The sequence below is a fragment of the Coniosporium apollinis genome (genome assembly GCF_000281105.1).
Source record: "Coniosporium apollinis CBS 100218 chromosome Unknown supercont1.30, whole genome shotgun sequence".
NCBI classification, from domain to species: domain Eukaryota; kingdom Fungi; phylum Ascomycota; class Dothideomycetes; genus Coniosporium; species Coniosporium apollinis.
Window position 1 is genome coordinate 232,784 of NW_006913292.1, and position 16,158 is coordinate 248,941.

The 16,158-nt window shown below is 54.9% G+C and overlaps 6 protein-coding genes across 6 annotated transcripts; 3 read left to right on the forward strand and 3 right to left on the reverse strand.

Moving 5' to 3' along the window:
* Positions 1-555: 555 nt before the first annotated feature.
* On the reverse strand, positions 556-1,246 carry W97_06266 (uncharacterized protein; the record flags this gene model as incomplete). Its single annotated transcript, XM_007783991.1, has 2 exons — positions 556-1,131; positions 1,181-1,246. 2 exons carry the CDS (start codon positions 1,244-1,246, stop codon positions 556-558), a joined length of 642 nt encoding a protein of 213 aa, XP_007782181.1.
* A 781-nt stretch (positions 1,247-2,027) lies between these two features.
* On the forward strand, positions 2,028-5,779 carry W97_06267 (uncharacterized protein; the record flags this gene model as incomplete). The annotated part of the gene is made up of 5 exons (XM_007783992.1): positions 2,028-2,711; positions 2,774-3,626; positions 3,771-4,321; positions 4,389-5,066; positions 5,453-5,779. The coding sequence occupies 5 exons, from the start codon at positions 2,028-2,030 to the stop codon at positions 5,777-5,779; spliced, it is 3,093 nt and encodes a 1,030-aa protein (XP_007782182.1).
* Positions 5,780-6,298: 519 nt separating this feature from the next.
* Positions 6,299-8,407, forward strand: W97_06268 (uncharacterized protein; the record flags this gene model as incomplete). Its single annotated transcript, XM_007783993.1, has 3 exons — positions 6,299-6,630; positions 7,015-8,180; positions 8,271-8,407. 3 exons carry the CDS (start codon positions 6,299-6,301, stop codon positions 8,405-8,407), a joined length of 1,635 nt encoding a protein of 544 aa, XP_007782183.1.
* Positions 8,408-8,711: 304 nt separating this feature from the next.
* W97_06269 (uncharacterized protein) lies at positions 8,712-10,148 on the reverse strand (the record flags this gene model as incomplete). The annotated part of the gene is made up of 2 exons (XM_007783994.1): positions 8,712-10,022; positions 10,077-10,148. The coding sequence occupies 2 exons, from the start codon at positions 10,146-10,148 to the stop codon at positions 8,712-8,714; spliced, it is 1,383 nt and encodes a 460-aa protein (XP_007782184.1).
* Positions 10,149-10,439: 291 nt separating this feature from the next.
* On the forward strand, positions 10,440-11,434 carry W97_06270 (uncharacterized protein; the record flags this gene model as incomplete). The annotated part of the gene is made up of 3 exons (XM_007783995.1): positions 10,440-10,525; positions 10,582-10,987; positions 11,090-11,434. The coding sequence occupies 3 exons, from the start codon at positions 10,440-10,442 to the stop codon at positions 11,432-11,434; spliced, it is 837 nt and encodes a 278-aa protein (XP_007782185.1).
* Positions 11,435-12,950: 1,516 nt separating this feature from the next.
* On the reverse strand, positions 12,951-15,384 carry W97_06271 (uncharacterized protein; the record flags this gene model as incomplete). The annotated part of the gene is made up of 8 exons (XM_007783996.1): positions 12,951-13,143; positions 13,257-13,456; positions 13,519-14,414; positions 14,473-14,663; positions 14,722-14,752; positions 14,811-15,025; positions 15,077-15,187; positions 15,242-15,384. 8 exons carry the CDS (start codon positions 15,382-15,384, stop codon positions 12,951-12,953), a joined length of 1,980 nt encoding a protein of 659 aa, XP_007782186.1.
* Between the last annotated feature and the right edge of the window lie 774 nt (positions 15,385-16,158).

Consider the following 16,158-nt stretch of genomic DNA (forward strand, 5'->3'; position numbering starts at 1 on the left):
GATGTCGCTCAAGGCTGATGACGATCGCTGCAAGAGCCATGCGCGCCGCATCGTTTGCGAATTGCACGTGGATATCTTAACGGGAACGAGACTTCTGCTATTTACATCACCTTGTAATTGAGAAAATGCATAGCTAGAGCGTTATGCTAACTAAGACTGATACAGAATCATCCAAAAGCACTCTCATTACAGGATGGAGCTCCATGAACGGAATGACGAGCGTTGTGTCGCACCACGAACCACATGCATGCCGATACTCCAGCACTCCAAGCTACATGAAACCGCTTGATCAATCATCCACCATCTTCTCCACCTAGTATTGGGCTTGTCTAGCGGACTGAAATATCCCCCGGACAGCGTCTAGGGCTGGCTGGGAGACGATACACAGACATCTGCTGAGACCGGTAAGACCGGGAGGGGGATTCATGGCTGTACCGGAGGGCTCGCACGTACGACCACGCGTGGACAGCCTCGCGGGCCAGAAAGGACCAACATGTGGTTCTCCACTCAGAACTCAGTGTCCCTGCGCTGAGCAGAGTAGGGCAGGGCAGGTGATCAGCCCGCTGCTTCCTTGAGCTTGTTCTGCTCCGGAGCCTCGTCGATGAACTGCGGTGGACCCGCTTCGTCAACCATAAAGCTTGGCATGCCCTCCGCCTCTCCAACGCCATTAAGCTCCACCTCCTCTCCGAGCGCCTCCAGCTCCGCGTCCAGTTCCGCCTCGTCCACGTCCTCGGGCACGTCGTAACTCCGGCTGATGCTCTCCTGAATATCGTTTCCGATGTCCATGAGATCCGCCATCTCGTCCTGCATCTTCTCAATCTTGTCGATGTTGACCTTGCCGTACTGCTTCCGGAGCTCCTTCGTGGTGGTCTTCATGGCGTCCACGGTCGTCATTGTGTTCTTCAGGTTGTCTTGCATCATGCCCGCCTGCTCCATGTTCCACGCTTGTTGTTGGAGCTGGTCGCGCTGCGCCTCGTACATCTTGCGCTGTTGTAGCACTTTTAGAGCCTTCTGCTTTATGGCGTTCTTACCGGGTCCGTCGCGCATCTTGGCGAGTCGTTGTTGGTAGGTAGTGAGTTCGGCGTTGAGTTTGGCTAGCTTAACATCGACGCTCTCAACCCTGGAGTTGACCTGCGCTGCTGTTAGAGGGGGCGAGACATGGGCAGCGGAGAGGACGGACATTGTCGATTGCGCCGCTGAGCGTAGGCTTCGGCCCGGTGCTCTTCGCGCCGAACAGGCGGTTCATATTGATCGATGGGTATTTGGACAGGTGTTTGGTCTGTTCTGCCTGCTATATTCCGGATCGTCTGGCGACCTTTGGTAGCGAGGCTATTGCAACCGAGGAGTTTGCGTGGTATGGTGGTGGATTCAAGGTTGACGTCGAGAGGACAGCGTCCACTAGGCGGAGCGCCAAGCCCTCGTGAACAGCTGCACCGGCTCTCGAAACCGCCAACCGCCAACCGCCAACCGCCAACCGCCAACCGTAACAAACCCGGCCTCACAGGCGCTTTACGACCAGATATTTCTCGACGCAATCCCCCCAAACCCGCTGTTGCGACCGTCCTATGGCCTTCTTATGACTTCACTGGTGATTGTCAGGAGAAACCTGCATCCCGAGTGACGATCCCTCCGAGCGAACAACAAGCCGAACCGAAGCAAGCTGTGGGCTGTTCCTGCTAATGTTGATGAAGAGCATCAGCAAGCTTCAGAAGATACACGAACGGCTGCTTATCATTGAAGTTGTCTCGCGGTGTTAGCGCTGTAATCAAGTAAGTTCCCCAGCTGCTTGCCGGATCACGCGCGCTTGTTATCCAGCAATGGGATTCACTTCAAGCGCATTTGAGCCGCAGCGGATAATGACACTATAGCGCAGTAATTCCACAACATTACCTTCGGCCATTACATTGCACCGGTGCTTTCGGAACTCATCCGCATGAGGTCGACCCGCCGCAGCCCAAGTTCAGCCGACACATACCGTTTCTCCAATACGAACCCACCCCAACGAACCTTGACAGTATAGCCGCAGCATGTTCTGGCGCTTTGGGGGTTATCCGGTCAAGTCGCCAGTTGATGATGCGCTAGAAAGGCCGGATTGCACCATCGAGGACCTGCTGAAGATTGATGAAACAATCGGGGAGCTGAAGCAGCAGAACTCGAAGCTGCTAGAGTTCCTACGGGAGAAAAACGTGCTCGACCGTTTGCTCCGATATGTTGTTGCTACAAAACGCCCCACGTCCCCTAATGCCACTACGGCTGAGGGTACAAGGCGGACAAGCGAGGGTAGTGCGGCGCTGGAAGGCTTCTTCGGCAAAGTAAAATCAAGAGCAAGGTCCAAGTCTATCGCCAAGTCGGACGCAGAAGAGAGTGAAGATGAGAAGCAACGGCTTAAATTCGCCTACGTGGCTTGCGAGATTCTGTCGTCGGATGTATGGTCCATATCCGAGGCTTTACTAGAGCATCCTGACAGCTTGCGGAATTTCTGGCTGTACATGAAACAGCCAGCCCCGCTGGATCCCATACAAGTGGGCTATTTCACGAAGGTCAATGAAGCATTACTAGACAGAAAGACAGAGGAGATGCTGGATTTTCTTAAATCACTCGACAACGTGGTGCCAGACATATTACAGCATGTGGATTGCCCAGCGGTCATGGACTTGCTACTCAAGCTCATCAGCCTGGAAAAGAGTGAAGGAGGCCAGGGCATCGTTGATGTGAGTTGAAGCAACCCTCGTACTTGTGCCAGATCTCTGCGTACTAACGACCCGCCCTCCAGTGGCTACAACAACAAAGTCTTGTTCCAATCCTTCTCTCGTACCTGTCGCCTGACCATTGTTCGTCTACACAAACATCCGCTGGAGACTTCTTGAAGGCGATCATAACGATATCTGCGAACGCCACCACGCAAGATCAATCCGTGATTGGCCCGAATGAGCTCACGCGGCAACTTGTTTCAGAAGAATGCGTGAGCACTCTTATTACAGATATGCTTCGGGGGGGTAACCCTCTGACTGTGGGTGTTGGCATTGTAATCGAAGTCATTCGCAAAAACAATTCGGATTACGACCTGGAGACGCAAGTAGGACCAACTCCGAAAACCTCAGATCCGATATACCTCGGCACGCTTCTTCGGCAATTTGCGAAACACGTACCGGATTTCATGGAGCTGATCTCGAACCCCAACCATACTGTAGTGAATAGTGATGGAACCAAGACGGTGAGGAAGAGGGAGCTGAAAGCCGCGTTTGGAGGCAAGATTGAGCCCCTTGGTTTCGACCGATTCAAAACGTGCGAGTTGATGGCGGAGTTGTTACACTGCAGCAACATGGCCTTGCTGAATGAGAGAAGTGCGGAGAGCGAAGTCAAGCGCCGCGATGCTGAAAGAGAACGTCTAAAGGCGGAGGGCAAACTGGCTCCTGCAAAAGAAACGGCATCCGGACAAGAAGATTTCGGCACCAGTGTGGATAGCCATGGCTTCCATCATGCAAGAGCACCCTCGCAGTTAGGCGAACCACCGGAGGAGATCAAGCGGCTCGAGGTGCACAACAGCGCCGAAGAGGAAGATTTTGAGAAAGTGGCAGTTTCTGAAGCTGAGATCAGAGATGATTTCGACGAGAAGGACGAAATTGGTGAACCTCTCGAAAGGTCGCCTACGGTTCGCCCTCGCGACAGCGGGCTTCGGAAGACTGAGACCGTCGAGCTTGTGGATGATCCACTCTCGCCGTCCCAGCCCCAGTCATCTGCTATGTCAGATCCATTCGACGATGACCAAGCATCGCCTGCAGCTCCTGCCGGTACGACCGCCGACGAAGCTGAATCGCCTACTTCAGCTGGTCTCACGGACGACGTTGGAGGCCTCGCCCTGGACAACGACACAGAGATGAGCAATCCAGAGCCATCCAGTCCAGAGCCTCAAAGCACCCAGCCAATGACGCCATCCACTCCTGAATCGAGCAAGCACCAAGCTTCGTTATTAACCCAACAGCTCAATGAGTCCCCGGATCCAATCTCACGTGACACGACTATCGAACTCTCACCGCATCCGGAGGACAAGCCAGCGCCTCTATTTGCCGGAAAGAAAGATGCTTCGCCAGAGAAAACTGAACCCATGCAGGACACACAGACTCAAAAGACTAGCCCAGACATAGAGGAACCTGTAGAAAGCTCGCTGGGCGGTGACAACGAGAGCTTGGAGTCGGTGCTACTCTCTGGACAGGAAGGTGAATCCATGCCAGTGTACGAAGTCGACGTGGACGGGTCGCCCGTTGTGGGCGACTTGCTCAAGATCATGTTTGTCGAACATAGAGTTGTGCCAACCATCCTCGTGAGTCCTTTCACAAAATCTACTCAGTGTGTTTCTACCGTTACTAATACCTTATTCCTTGCCTAAGGACTTCTTCTTCCGGTTTCCGTGGAACAACTTTCTGCACAATGTCGTTTACGACGTCGTACAGCAGGTCTTTAACGGTCAAATGGACCGTGGTTTCAACCGGAACCTAGCCGTTGATCTCTTCGAGACAGGCCGGATCACGGAGCGCGTCATCGAAGGCCAGCAAGCCAGCGACAAATCACAGGCTGAGACGAGCATGCGACTGGGATACATGGGCCATCTCACGCTGATTGCGGAAGAGGTTGTTAAGTTTACCGAGCGACACCCGCCGGAACTCCTTTCGCAGGTTGTGCTGGAGAAAGTCATGAGTCGACGATGGATCGACTATGTCGAGCATACTTTAGCGGAAACGCGTGAGAGAGACAACGCAATTCTTGGAGGCGTCCGCCCAGACATGTCTGTTGGCCCACGACAAGCCGTGTTGAACGCCGTCAATGCGTCCCAAGGCTTCGGCAACACCAATTCCTCTTCACTAGCCAACGCCGGACTTTCGGGCAACGGTTCTGTCCCGCTCGACAGCATGGAGCTCACCAACACGAGCAGTGCGTCTGGAGGGAACTACGGCTTCAGCGGCGGTAGCCTTCTCAGCGGCTTCAACAACTCGAGCGACGAAGAAGACGAAGAGATGGACGATGGCGAGGGCGAAAAGCAGACGCCGACTGTCGATGACTCGGACCAAGTGGGTGAACTCTCATTTGAAGACGTCGAGATGGACTATCGATGATTTCATCCGGCATCGGTGCGTTCGCTCGCGTTTCGTTATGTACGGTGGCTTTCGTGCTTGTGTTACTATATTTTGTCTCTGCATCGAGCTGTCGCCTATACATCTGTCACGGTTCCTGTACATTATGGTCTCGATGGCGCCGCGCAGCATGGCAGGCGCTTGTTCTTCTGTATCAAGCTAGATCACGATGGCATGACGCATCTCGATCTCCGCACCAGCGCGCAAGCGAGCCGGCCTTCGACTCGAGCAGTGACGCCCCTTTCTTATGCTCTACCTGACTCCTTCGTTGCCTCGTCTCTGGTCTCCCTATGAACGACTCGGCTGACCACGTGCCTCCTCAGCCCTCCTCCGCCCCTCCTCCGTCCAACATCCCCCCGCCCCTCCAAGTCCAGCCCTCACGCGCCCGTCGCCAATTCGCCCTCCGGCTAGCCCAACGCAAGCGCGAAATGGAGGCTGCAGCGAGGGCCCAGGAAGCGGAGGAGGGTGAGGAAGACGACGATCCCAGCCCCGAGCTGGAGAGCGTGGATCTGCTCGCCGAGCAGTGGGCTGCGGAACGGAGCGCTTTGAACGGGCGCGGCGATCCGGAGAGGTTTGCTGATTTGTTTGATGCGCCGGATAGTGGGGAGGATAGTGAGGATGAGAAGGAGACGAGTCGGAAGAGGGCGTGAGCTGCGTTTGCAGGGTTCTCAAGCATACCCAATTTCTGCCGATCTGGCTACAATAAGGGGGGTTTTAGGCATGGGTGTTTCAATTTGGATAGCATTGCATCCTCGGCTCCTGAAACATACAAGCCATGGTACGTGGCTAGACAGTCCGTCTACCAAGTATAAACGCCTTAAGATACTCCCCGAGCTCCGATCCGCTTGCTCAGACCGGGCTACGTGCTCACGTGACCGTGCCCTTCTCCCTACCGGTCACCGGTGTAACAGCAAGAGATAGCGGCCTTTCACCCTAAGCACTCTCCGCTGAAAGCCATCTCGCGAACGGCATCATAAGTTTGGAGCGGTGCTAGCCCGACAACCAATATCGCGGCATCACATGTCCTCAAATAACCGTGCCGCTTTGCCCAGACCAATCCTGGAGGAGCGCATGATTAAGCTGCATTGGATAGCGAGCGTGCATGCCATGTCTCCGCCATCTTTCTTCCAGTCACTTTCCATTCGCAATCCCTTCCAAGATCCGCAGAGATGGCTATGCACAGTGTTCCTCTCATAGCCTTCCTCATTCTCGCTGCACTTGTTCTTTACAAGTTTATCATCTACCCTGCCTTTATCTCTCCGCTATCTAAGATTCCGGCGCCTCACCCAATATGCCATGTATCGCCGGCCTGGATCCTATGGAAGCGCCTCACGGAATGGGAAATTCGAAGTATTCATGCTGCACATGAGAGACTCGGACCTGTTATTCGAATTGGTCCCAGTGAGCTCAGTGTCAACTCTGTCAAGGGAGGGCTGCAGACGATCTATGCTGGGGGGTTTGATAAGCATGAGTGGTATCCGCGTGCTTTTCGGAACTATGGGTGAGTCTGTCGTGTTCCGTTTGCTTGTAGAGTACAGATGATCTCATATGAATTCTGTCTTCACCTCGAAAGTTCTTTTTGACTTTAGCGTATGAGAATTTGCTCATCATTAATGATTGCTGCCACTTTCTCTCCTCTTCCTTTGCAGAAGAAACAAACCAGATCCTTATGGTTTATATGCGGTTTGTACCTCTCTGGAGAGCCTGCTCTGTACTATTCAAGCTCAAGCATGTTCCGAGTCACGGCTTCTTAGATCTCCTTGCCAGCCAAGGTTGTTGGGCCCTCCAGGCAGCGGAGATTATGGCCGAGAGCACTTCATGATACCTCTGAGACAAGACAGCCCTTCGTCCAGCTATGACAAGGCAGCTTACATCACCTTTTCAGACTCCCGAACATGTTCTCCACGATTGCCAACAAGCCCCATTCTGTCCGCAAACGAATCATTTCCAACATCTACTCTAAGTCCTTCCTGGCCTCCTCGCCATCCCTCAAGACCATAACCCAGCATCTCCTCCATGATAACTTCATCCCACGACTCTCCACCTATGCGCGTTGCGCTACCCCAGTGGACATCTATGCCATCTTCAGCGGCATCGCCATGGACCTCGTCTCCTCCTACATGTGCGGCACAGACGCAGCCACAGACTTCAGCAACGACCTACAAGAACGCACCCGCATCTTGGAAGTCTTCAACAGCCGCCCGTCCTACCTCTTCTACACCCAAGAGCTCCCCTTTCTAACCTCCTTCCTCCGCCGCATCGGCATCCGGCTCGTCCCCCGCCGTATCGACGCCGCGAACGCCGAGATCGAGACGTGGGCCATGCAGATCTTCGACGCAGCACGCCTATCCATGCTCAGCTCACCCACCGACACATCCAAGGGCTCACAGCGGGAATCCACCAGCTACCCGACCGTCTACGCGCAGCTCGCAGCGGCGCTGACCAAAGATCCCGAAAAAGCGACCATCGACCCCCTCACGCCCCCTTCGACGCACCACCTGGCCATCGCATCCGAATGCTACGACCACCTCGCCGCAGGCTTCGACACCAGCGGCATCACGCTGACCTATCTCGTGCACGAGCTCAGCCAGCGTCCCGCGCTGCAAAAGGCTTTGCGGAACGAACTGCTGACTCTCTCGCCGCCCCTTACCGCCGCCGCCGCCGCTGCTGACGCGCCAGTGCTCCCGGACTACAAGGCCCTGGACGCCCTCCCCCTCCTCCACGCCATCATGCAGGAGACCCTGCGCCGGCATCCCGCGATCCCCGGCCCGCAGCCGCGCGTCACGCCGCCGGGGACGAGTCTGGGACCGCCGGGCCACGAGTTCCACGACATCCCTGCCGGCGTGCGGGTCAGTTGCCAGGCATACAGTTTGCACCGCAACGACGCCGTGTTTCCAGACCCTGAGGCGTGGAAGCCTGAGCGGTGGTTGAATGAGAAGGGCGAGGTTGTGAGCGCCGAGGACGGCGAGCAGGCGCGCGAGATGGGGCGGTGGTTCTGGGCATTTGGGAGTGGGGGACGGATGTGTGTGGGGAGTAATCTGGCGATTTACCGTAAGTCTTCGACGAGGGTCCCTATCCAATGATGAGAGAAAGGTGGCGTGAGATGTGAGTTGGGCTGACTAGCGGCATCCGTGGCGGTAGAGATGAAATATATCGTTGCGGCGATTTATTCGAGTTTTGAGACGTCGATTGTGGACGATGCGGGAATCGAGCAGCTTGACAGGTATACTGCCGGGCCGACTGGTGGTAAGCTGATCATAAGGCTGAAGGCGGTTTGAGCGGAAGATCGGGTTTGGGAGTGGAAGGATGGCTAGCGGGCTGCTATAACCTGTGGGAATTAACATACCGACGACACACGGCTAATGGAGATGATGACTTGATCACCAATGCAGATAAGGGTACCATCCGTAGGCTTAGTACCGTTTGGACACAACTGCACTAGTCGCGGCTTGAGCTTGGTGTGATTGCCAGAGACGATTATCACGGACGTCTATGCAGAACAACAACAGGTAGGCCAGAGACACGACTAATAGATAAAGCCATGAAACAGACGATTGGAACCAGAACACGACGGTAGACGTATTATCCCCCACCAGAGCCAGCCTCGCCCAGACACAATTCGACGAACCTCCGGGCCATAGCCCGCTTCTGCGCCTCGCCAATGATCATGCACACAGTAGTCGAGATGATAAGGTCATAAAGCCTTGTACGACGCACAGCTGCAACATCATCCTCAGCGTCATGCCCTTCGTGCAGTAGGGGGGCCGCGGCTTCTGCGTCGTGCTCTGCCAATACCGTCTCACTACCCAGTTGGACGGATGGCATATGCTCTCGAAGCAACCGTAAAACAGCCGAGTCAAACACCTCAAGCATACCTGCCTTTTTCTCGCAGATATTCGACGTATACCTCGCGAGCATAACCTCCCTCTTCCCGCCCATGTTTGAGTCACCTTTGTCCAACACTGCCGTAGGATCGATAGGAAGCTGTGCCATAAGCTTGAGGTGGTTGAAGTGCAGCCAGGAGCCCCAGAACCCGCTTTGTCTAAGAGTGCTTGTGCCTTTCCAGTAGAAGTCGATGCCGGCGTAGTGGAAATGATAGCGCCTCGTGGCCTTAGAGAAAGGGGAGGTCCAGATGAGGCGGAGGGCTTGGTCCGCTAAGGGAGGCTTCTCGATGGCTGTGGTGGCTATGTATTTCGTTTCTTCGACGGATGAGATATCTGCCGGTTCGTCCTCAGTCGGCGGGGAGCGGTCTCTCGCTACAACACTGGTGTTGCCGTCCACGTCAAGTTCCGACGTCGTAGCAACCGTCCCAGCCTTAGACTTCTTCCGCAGCAGGTTGGTCTCCCGATGAAACGCCTTCCCCGTCTCGCCCCACAGCCTCCACGACCGGACTGGGTAGCCCCGCAGACTCTTCTCGTCGGTCTTGTCGTGTGCCCGCACGAACCTCTCGCCCACAACTCCCCTCGGATCCACAACACCGTCCTCCTCAAGCGCCCCTCCCACCTGCACAACCCACTCCTTCCACCACAACGAATTGTGTATCAGACAGACCACAGGCCCGTCTTTCGAGCTGCCCCGTCTCAAGGTGCGCGGTGGGTTGCGGAAGGAGACGTACGGCGTGTGCACGAAGTAGGATTGGGCCTCGACGCCGGGGTCTACGTCTATCGCCCCGCCATTCAGCTTCTGTAGTCTTTTCTGCTCCTTCTTTGCAGAGGCGTGCGCGCGCTTTTCGCGGCGGGAGGGCGAGCACAGATCTTTGTAGGCATCGGCGCGGGGCGTGATGAGGTAGTGGGAGTCGCGCTTGTGGTAGATGTGGTAGGTCGACTTCTGGACGTTGTCTGTGGGGTGGGAGGTATTGCTCGAGGAGGTGGAGGCTGTTGAGAGCTTGACTTGCTGTATAGATTCTGAGTTGCTTGATTGTTATGGCATACAAGATGTACTATATACCTTAATGCTCAATTCACCCCCCTTGTCTGGTAGTGGACGTGGGTTAGGCGTAAGATTGACGATGGTAGCCATACTTCAGCCTGGGGCATCAAGGTTGGCCTGGCACAGACGCTGCTCTCTTCGTATCATGATGGAAGACTGAGGCAGAGAAGCTTCTTGTATGTATTCGAGTAAGTCTGCCTTGTGTCTCTCGGCTGCAAAGGTGGAGGAATACGAGGTGTGGGGCGCACAGCCTCAATCACTTGCATGTGAGTTCGTGTGGTTGAAACGCCATGGCGATCACTCATGCAAGGCTGAAGCTCGGAGCTCAAGAGAGCTTCGTGCCAGTCTTGTGCTCGTATACAGTATAGCACAACAACCACAATGTCCGCTAGAGTCCTATCACGAAGCTCGAGAGCTGTACTGCCGCTCCCTCCCCGACCAATTGGCAAGCTGGTCTGCCAAAGAAGGTACCGCAAGGCACACTATACTCCACCTTGAGCATCGCTTTCTGAACCGGCGCCAGTACACCTATACCCGCATCATACCACACTCCCACACCAATTCATGTATACCCATCGTCACCACACCGAACCTTCACAACCAGCCCGTCCTGTTTCAAGAAAACCGGCAAGGTCAACCGCTCACATGCCTCCACCGACTCCTCCCCCCCAGTCGAGGGCGCCGCAGCCCCGACGTCCACAGACGAGGCCTTCGACTTCTCGACTCTCGAAGCAAACATCCTGAGAGCAATCGAAAAACTCACACACGACCTCTCCCAGCTGCGCGCCGGGGGGCGCTTCAACCCCGAGAAGCTGGAGTCGCTGCGCGTGACGCTCGTGAAAGGGAGCAAAGAGACTGTGCGGCTATCCGACATCGCGCAGGTGGTGCCGAGGGGGAGGACCATCAGCATCATTGCCGGCGAAGCAGAAGTAAGTTGCTGCTTTTGGGCTCCCACTCCAGCCCCAGCCTCCTCCTCTACATGCCCCGAGGGACAGAGACAAACACCCACTAACCTACGCCCCACCCACCAGCACCTCAAGCCCCTCACCTCCGCCATCGCCTCCAGTCCCCACAACCTAACCCCGCAGCCCTCCCCCGACAGCCCCACCACCCTGCTAGTGACCGTCCCCCCACCGACCGGCGAATCCCGCCAACAAGCCCTCGACGCCGCACACAAGGCGGCCGAAACCGCGAACCTAGCCGTCAAGAACGCGCGCGCCGCGCACCAGAAGAAGCTCCGGAGCCTGGAGAAGGGACGGAAGGTCCGGCCGGACGACCTGCAGAAGGCGCAGAAGGAGATGGAGGCTGTTGTTAAGAGGGGCGGGGAGGAGGTTAAGAGGATTACGGAGGGGGCGAGACGGGTGCTTGAGGGGTAGTGTGGGGCCTAGGGGGATAGAGACGGGGGTTTGGATTTGTGTGGACTCTATGGGACGGGGAGGTGGTAGAGGTATGTGAGGGAGAAATGGCGGGGAAGCGGCCGGGAGCTGCAGTAAGACGTAGAGGTGCGGCTGCTGTGCGTAGTGAGTGTCTTGTGAACGTTACGCATGCAAGGGCTTCTTGAGAGGAACGACGCGAAAAGCCATTTAGCCAGTTTTGATAAAACTTGAGCACGAGGTTCGCCCTATAGATCGCATTATCTAACCATTCGCAACTTCACTAAGAATTTTTGCAAGCTTGGGAAGCATGACCGCCGCACCACCGCCAGCGCAGATAGATCGAAGCCATCCCCCACATATTCGGTAGGGGACGGTCGGGGCTGGGAATATTTGTGCGCTGGCCCTGAATGACGAGGTCAGAGACTGGCACACGAGGCCTTGAAAATGGTGTTCTAGAATGAAAGTGTTGTCTACAGTCAATGAGCAAGCACTCGTAGCAGAGGTGACGTCAGAGCCCAGTCTGTAGTAGTCGGTAGTCAAGCGGGCCGTAATTGTGGACGAGGAGGCACACGATGTTGCCGCGCTTAGAACAGAAGGCCTGTCTGTAGAACAACGTGGAATAGAGACAGCCTAGAGAGAACGTTAGACTTCCGCGGCCTGCATTCAAAAATTTCCCTAAGCTAGATGAAGACTGGTGCTATGGTAGAAAAGTGTAAACACTGAATAAGAAATGCATAGCACCCTGGTGCTTAAAATGACACAGTTGTTTTCTGATTCTATTATACAGCTTACGACGATGCTAAGGATTTAGCGTTAGGTTTCTACTAGGCGCATAATATAAATATTTATGAGCAGATAAAATTTGATACGCTTAGCAGCATTAGTGCTCCCCTTGCCTGTATATATGTGAGACCCCGAACCAGCCCAGTAGCCTCGTCCGAGAGTCCTCTCAAAAAACACAGAACCGGTTTTTTTTCAGTCCGCAATATCGCTGCAATGGGTAGAAGGGGACATGGCCAAAGCTCAAAGACATCCAGCAGTCTAAAGACACTTTAGCCGATATCGCACAGCTCGCTCGAGTGGTTCTGCTTAAAAGCTTCATTGCCCGCACGCCTCCCGATGGCCATCATCGCCGCCGTCGATCAATGCCGCGATCACTAGCCGCGCCTCTGTTAAAGCCTCCATCGATAGAGCCTAAATTGGAGCCTCCGCCGCAAGGTGGTATCACGCCGTCACCACCTACCCGACGATAGGTTCACGGCCTTGCGGCCTTGCGGCCCCACCGTGCCGTTTCGGGATACTGGCTGACATGAACTCCAATGGGAACTGTACACATAGAGACTCGATTCAAATGTTAAATTAATGACCGTAAGTTCTAAATTAAACACTTAGCTTCTTATCTACTGTAGCTGATCTATTCAAGTATGACTCACCTGCGACGATGTGTTGTTTGATAAAAGCAAATCAGCTAAAAGCTTTTTACGGTCTTGAACGTTGATAATATGCTATGAACCTGTTAGCCAGGTACTCGCCACTCCCGATAATGGGGAAACTTTACCTCTTCGAACGAGTCCCTCATGATGTAGCGAATCGTCGTGACAGGTCGCGTCTGCCCTATGCGGTGAATGCGCGCTAGGGCCTGGTCTTCCAAGGAGGGATTCCACTGCGGCTCGAGGAGGTGTGCGCGGGATGCTGCGGTCAAATCGATCCTTTTTGTTGTCAGGTCATGTAACTTTTCTCATTCGTCTTCTTCTTTTCTTTTGTTTTCGTTTTTACAGAAAAGAAAAACTCATCTACGCGAGAAAGTTATCCAAGCACTCACCCAACGGCTCCGCAGGAGATGGTCAGCAAGGCGACTCTGGTCGCGTCATCGTTCTGGAACCGCTCCAGAGCGCGCCGCCGGCCGCTGGTGGAGACTTTGCCGTCAATGCGCACGCAGTGGATGCCCGCTGTCTTGAGGGCGCGTTGGACCATGTCGAGGCTCGATGTCCAAAAGGAAAAGACAACACTGGAGGGAGGGAACTCGTCAGCGAACGGTCAGATGGCAGAATTACTGCCGTAAGAGGTGGTGGTGAGAGAATTACGTACCTCTTTTCAGCCAGATTGCTACGGATGTCTGAAACCAAAGCTCGAACCTTGCTGGACGCATCGTTGGTTTCGCATCCTTCAACGTCGGAAGGAGATGCAGAGGTTTCACTCGGTGGGGTGAGATATGGCGTCGTGGTGATGGCGGGAGCGGAAAGAAACGGCTGAAGTGAGCAAGGAACGGCGCTCCCGCATGGGCAAGGCGTTGACATCTGAGAGCTTAAGAGAGGCGCGCAGCCGGCGCAATAGAGCCGACCACAACGGGAATAGCAGACGGGAAGGTCGACGAGCTGTAGACATTGCTCGCAGGAAGCCTCACCCATAGAGACGCGAGTTGCAATGATCTTCTGAGTGATATCATCGTCCGCCAGTCTTGACCACAATGGTACAGGCGGTCTGTAGTTTTGCGAGTCTGCCGCGGCGAGCCCCAAGTTACAGGCGATGCGCAGCTTGTTTATCTGCTGGATCGCGCTAACCCAGAGCCCGGCGGTACCGCTACTGTTTGTCTGGGTCGCATCGTCGAGCATCTCTTTCACGGGCCTCTCGATCCTCCGGTAGTGCGCCTCTTCCTCGCGGCTGAAAGGGATGCGCACGACCATGTCCCGCCTCTCCGGCAGCGCGATGGTGGTCTTGAGACGACGCAGCATGACACATGCGAAGAGCCGCTTGACCCGCTCGACCGCCTCCTCGATGTTGTTCTCGCGCCACAGGCTTGCGATGTCGTCGTCGAAGGTCCTAGGGTCATCGTACGGCTGGAACTGCAGAAACTTGAACAGCGCTACGAAGTCGCTTAGCCGGTTCTGGATCGGCGTCCCGGATACTGCCCACCGGCATGTTGCGTGCAGCGAAGCGACGGCTTTGGCGGTTGCGGTTGCGCGGTTACGGATCACGTGGGCTTTGAAGCAGAATGCTGAGCGACAGTTCAGGGATGAAGAGGTGGGTGTGGTACATACCTTCGTCGAGGATGATGCGGTGCCATTGGAGCGAGAGGAGGGAGTCGGCGTCCGAACCGCGTTTTCTCTTCTCACACTCGATCGTTTGGTAGGTTGTGATGACGATGTCTGGTTGATGCGCAGTCGCTGCAGGGTTGAAGCGGTGCTTTGCGTGGTGCTTGATCCAAGCAATTTTGTTAGGACGGAGATGTCTTAAGAATATCAGCCATGAAGCTTCTTTTTGTCTCTTCCTGAAATGACTTGACGCACGTTACCAATTGAGTTTCCCAAACAGAGAGTGCTGACGCAGTGTGTTAACCTCTTTTAGATCAGTTTGCAGAGAAAGGATACGGCCTTACTAGAAGGCGGCACCACTACGAGTGTTGCATCTATCCGTCGTCTACGGTCTTGCAAATGGTTCAAGGGTTTGGTTGGACTCTCAGCATCTTTGTCGGATGCAATCAATGCAATCATACTCAGAGTTTTCCCAAGACCCATTTCATCGGCAAGTATCCCGCCTCTCCACGAAGGAGGGGTCTCCTGCTGCTGTTGGCCAGTGATGATGTTTGTATAACTACTAAATCAGTTAGCACCGTGCGGCGGCGAGTAGGGTGTTTCAACATACCATGCAGCACCAGAAGCATTCGTCTCTTTGGTCCAAATGCCTCGGTCGTTTCCGGCGGTGTTCCAGCCCCTTTCCCTTAGCTGGAGAAATGTCAACGCTTGCTGCTGGTGCCTAGTAACAACTTCCGCATTAGCATTGGATTGGTTTGGAAATCTCTCAACTTACGGATGCAGCTCACTGCGCAGTGCGCTAGGTGTCTGTGTCTGTGGCAGAGGCTCGGTAGTCTCAAACCTGGCGAGAATATTGGTCGGTGCCAGGAAGTGTTCATCCGATTGCAAGCTTTGTTCTCGTTGCAAGTCGAATGTCATCGGCGGATCCTCATGCAGGCTCGAGAGGCAATGTGGATTGCAGTAGGGAACGTTGCGATCGCAGCCCAAGGGCTCCTGCAAGTAGTGGCCACATTTGTCCGTAAAGTCTGCGATGTCATCTGAGCGGCTTTTGGGGCCGTACAAGATGGCAGAGAGAAAGCCAATCGTGTGCTCGCGCTGGGTTTTGCACGTGCCCAATTCCGAAGAGCACGATAGCTGGAGCTCTAGTTCACCGTCGGCTGAAAGCTTGGATAAGGCCTCTGCAGCATGACTGTCTAAGATGCCTATGAGAGTTCTGTCTGTAGTGCGGTGTACGAATTTGTCGGAATCTAGGTATACTGAGTGTTGTATGCCCTTCTGTGTGACAACAGAACCGGGACAGACCTCAATGGGTAAGTCGATTATCTGTTCGGAGGTTAGACGGAGGTCATACAGTACACAGAGGTCATGGATGAACCGACCATACCAAAACAGATGACAGCCCTCTCATCAACGGCAACGGAGGCGGCTGTATCGTCGATAGCGTCTTTCTCCTCCACGCAAGAACTTGACTCGACGGTCAGATTCGCAACCACAGAATCCGAGTAACTGATGGCCTGTGCGAGCGGCCCTTCAATCGAGTTGGGTTGCAGGCCTCCTCCTCTCATGGCTTCTGGCCATGCCTCTGCGCTCGTCCATGTTCTGCATCCGTCCCTTGCCGTGAAGTCGAGGCGACGCCGTTTGGCCGGCCGGGCATCTTCGTTCCCTGCAACAGCCGGAGAGCTTTGATGAAGC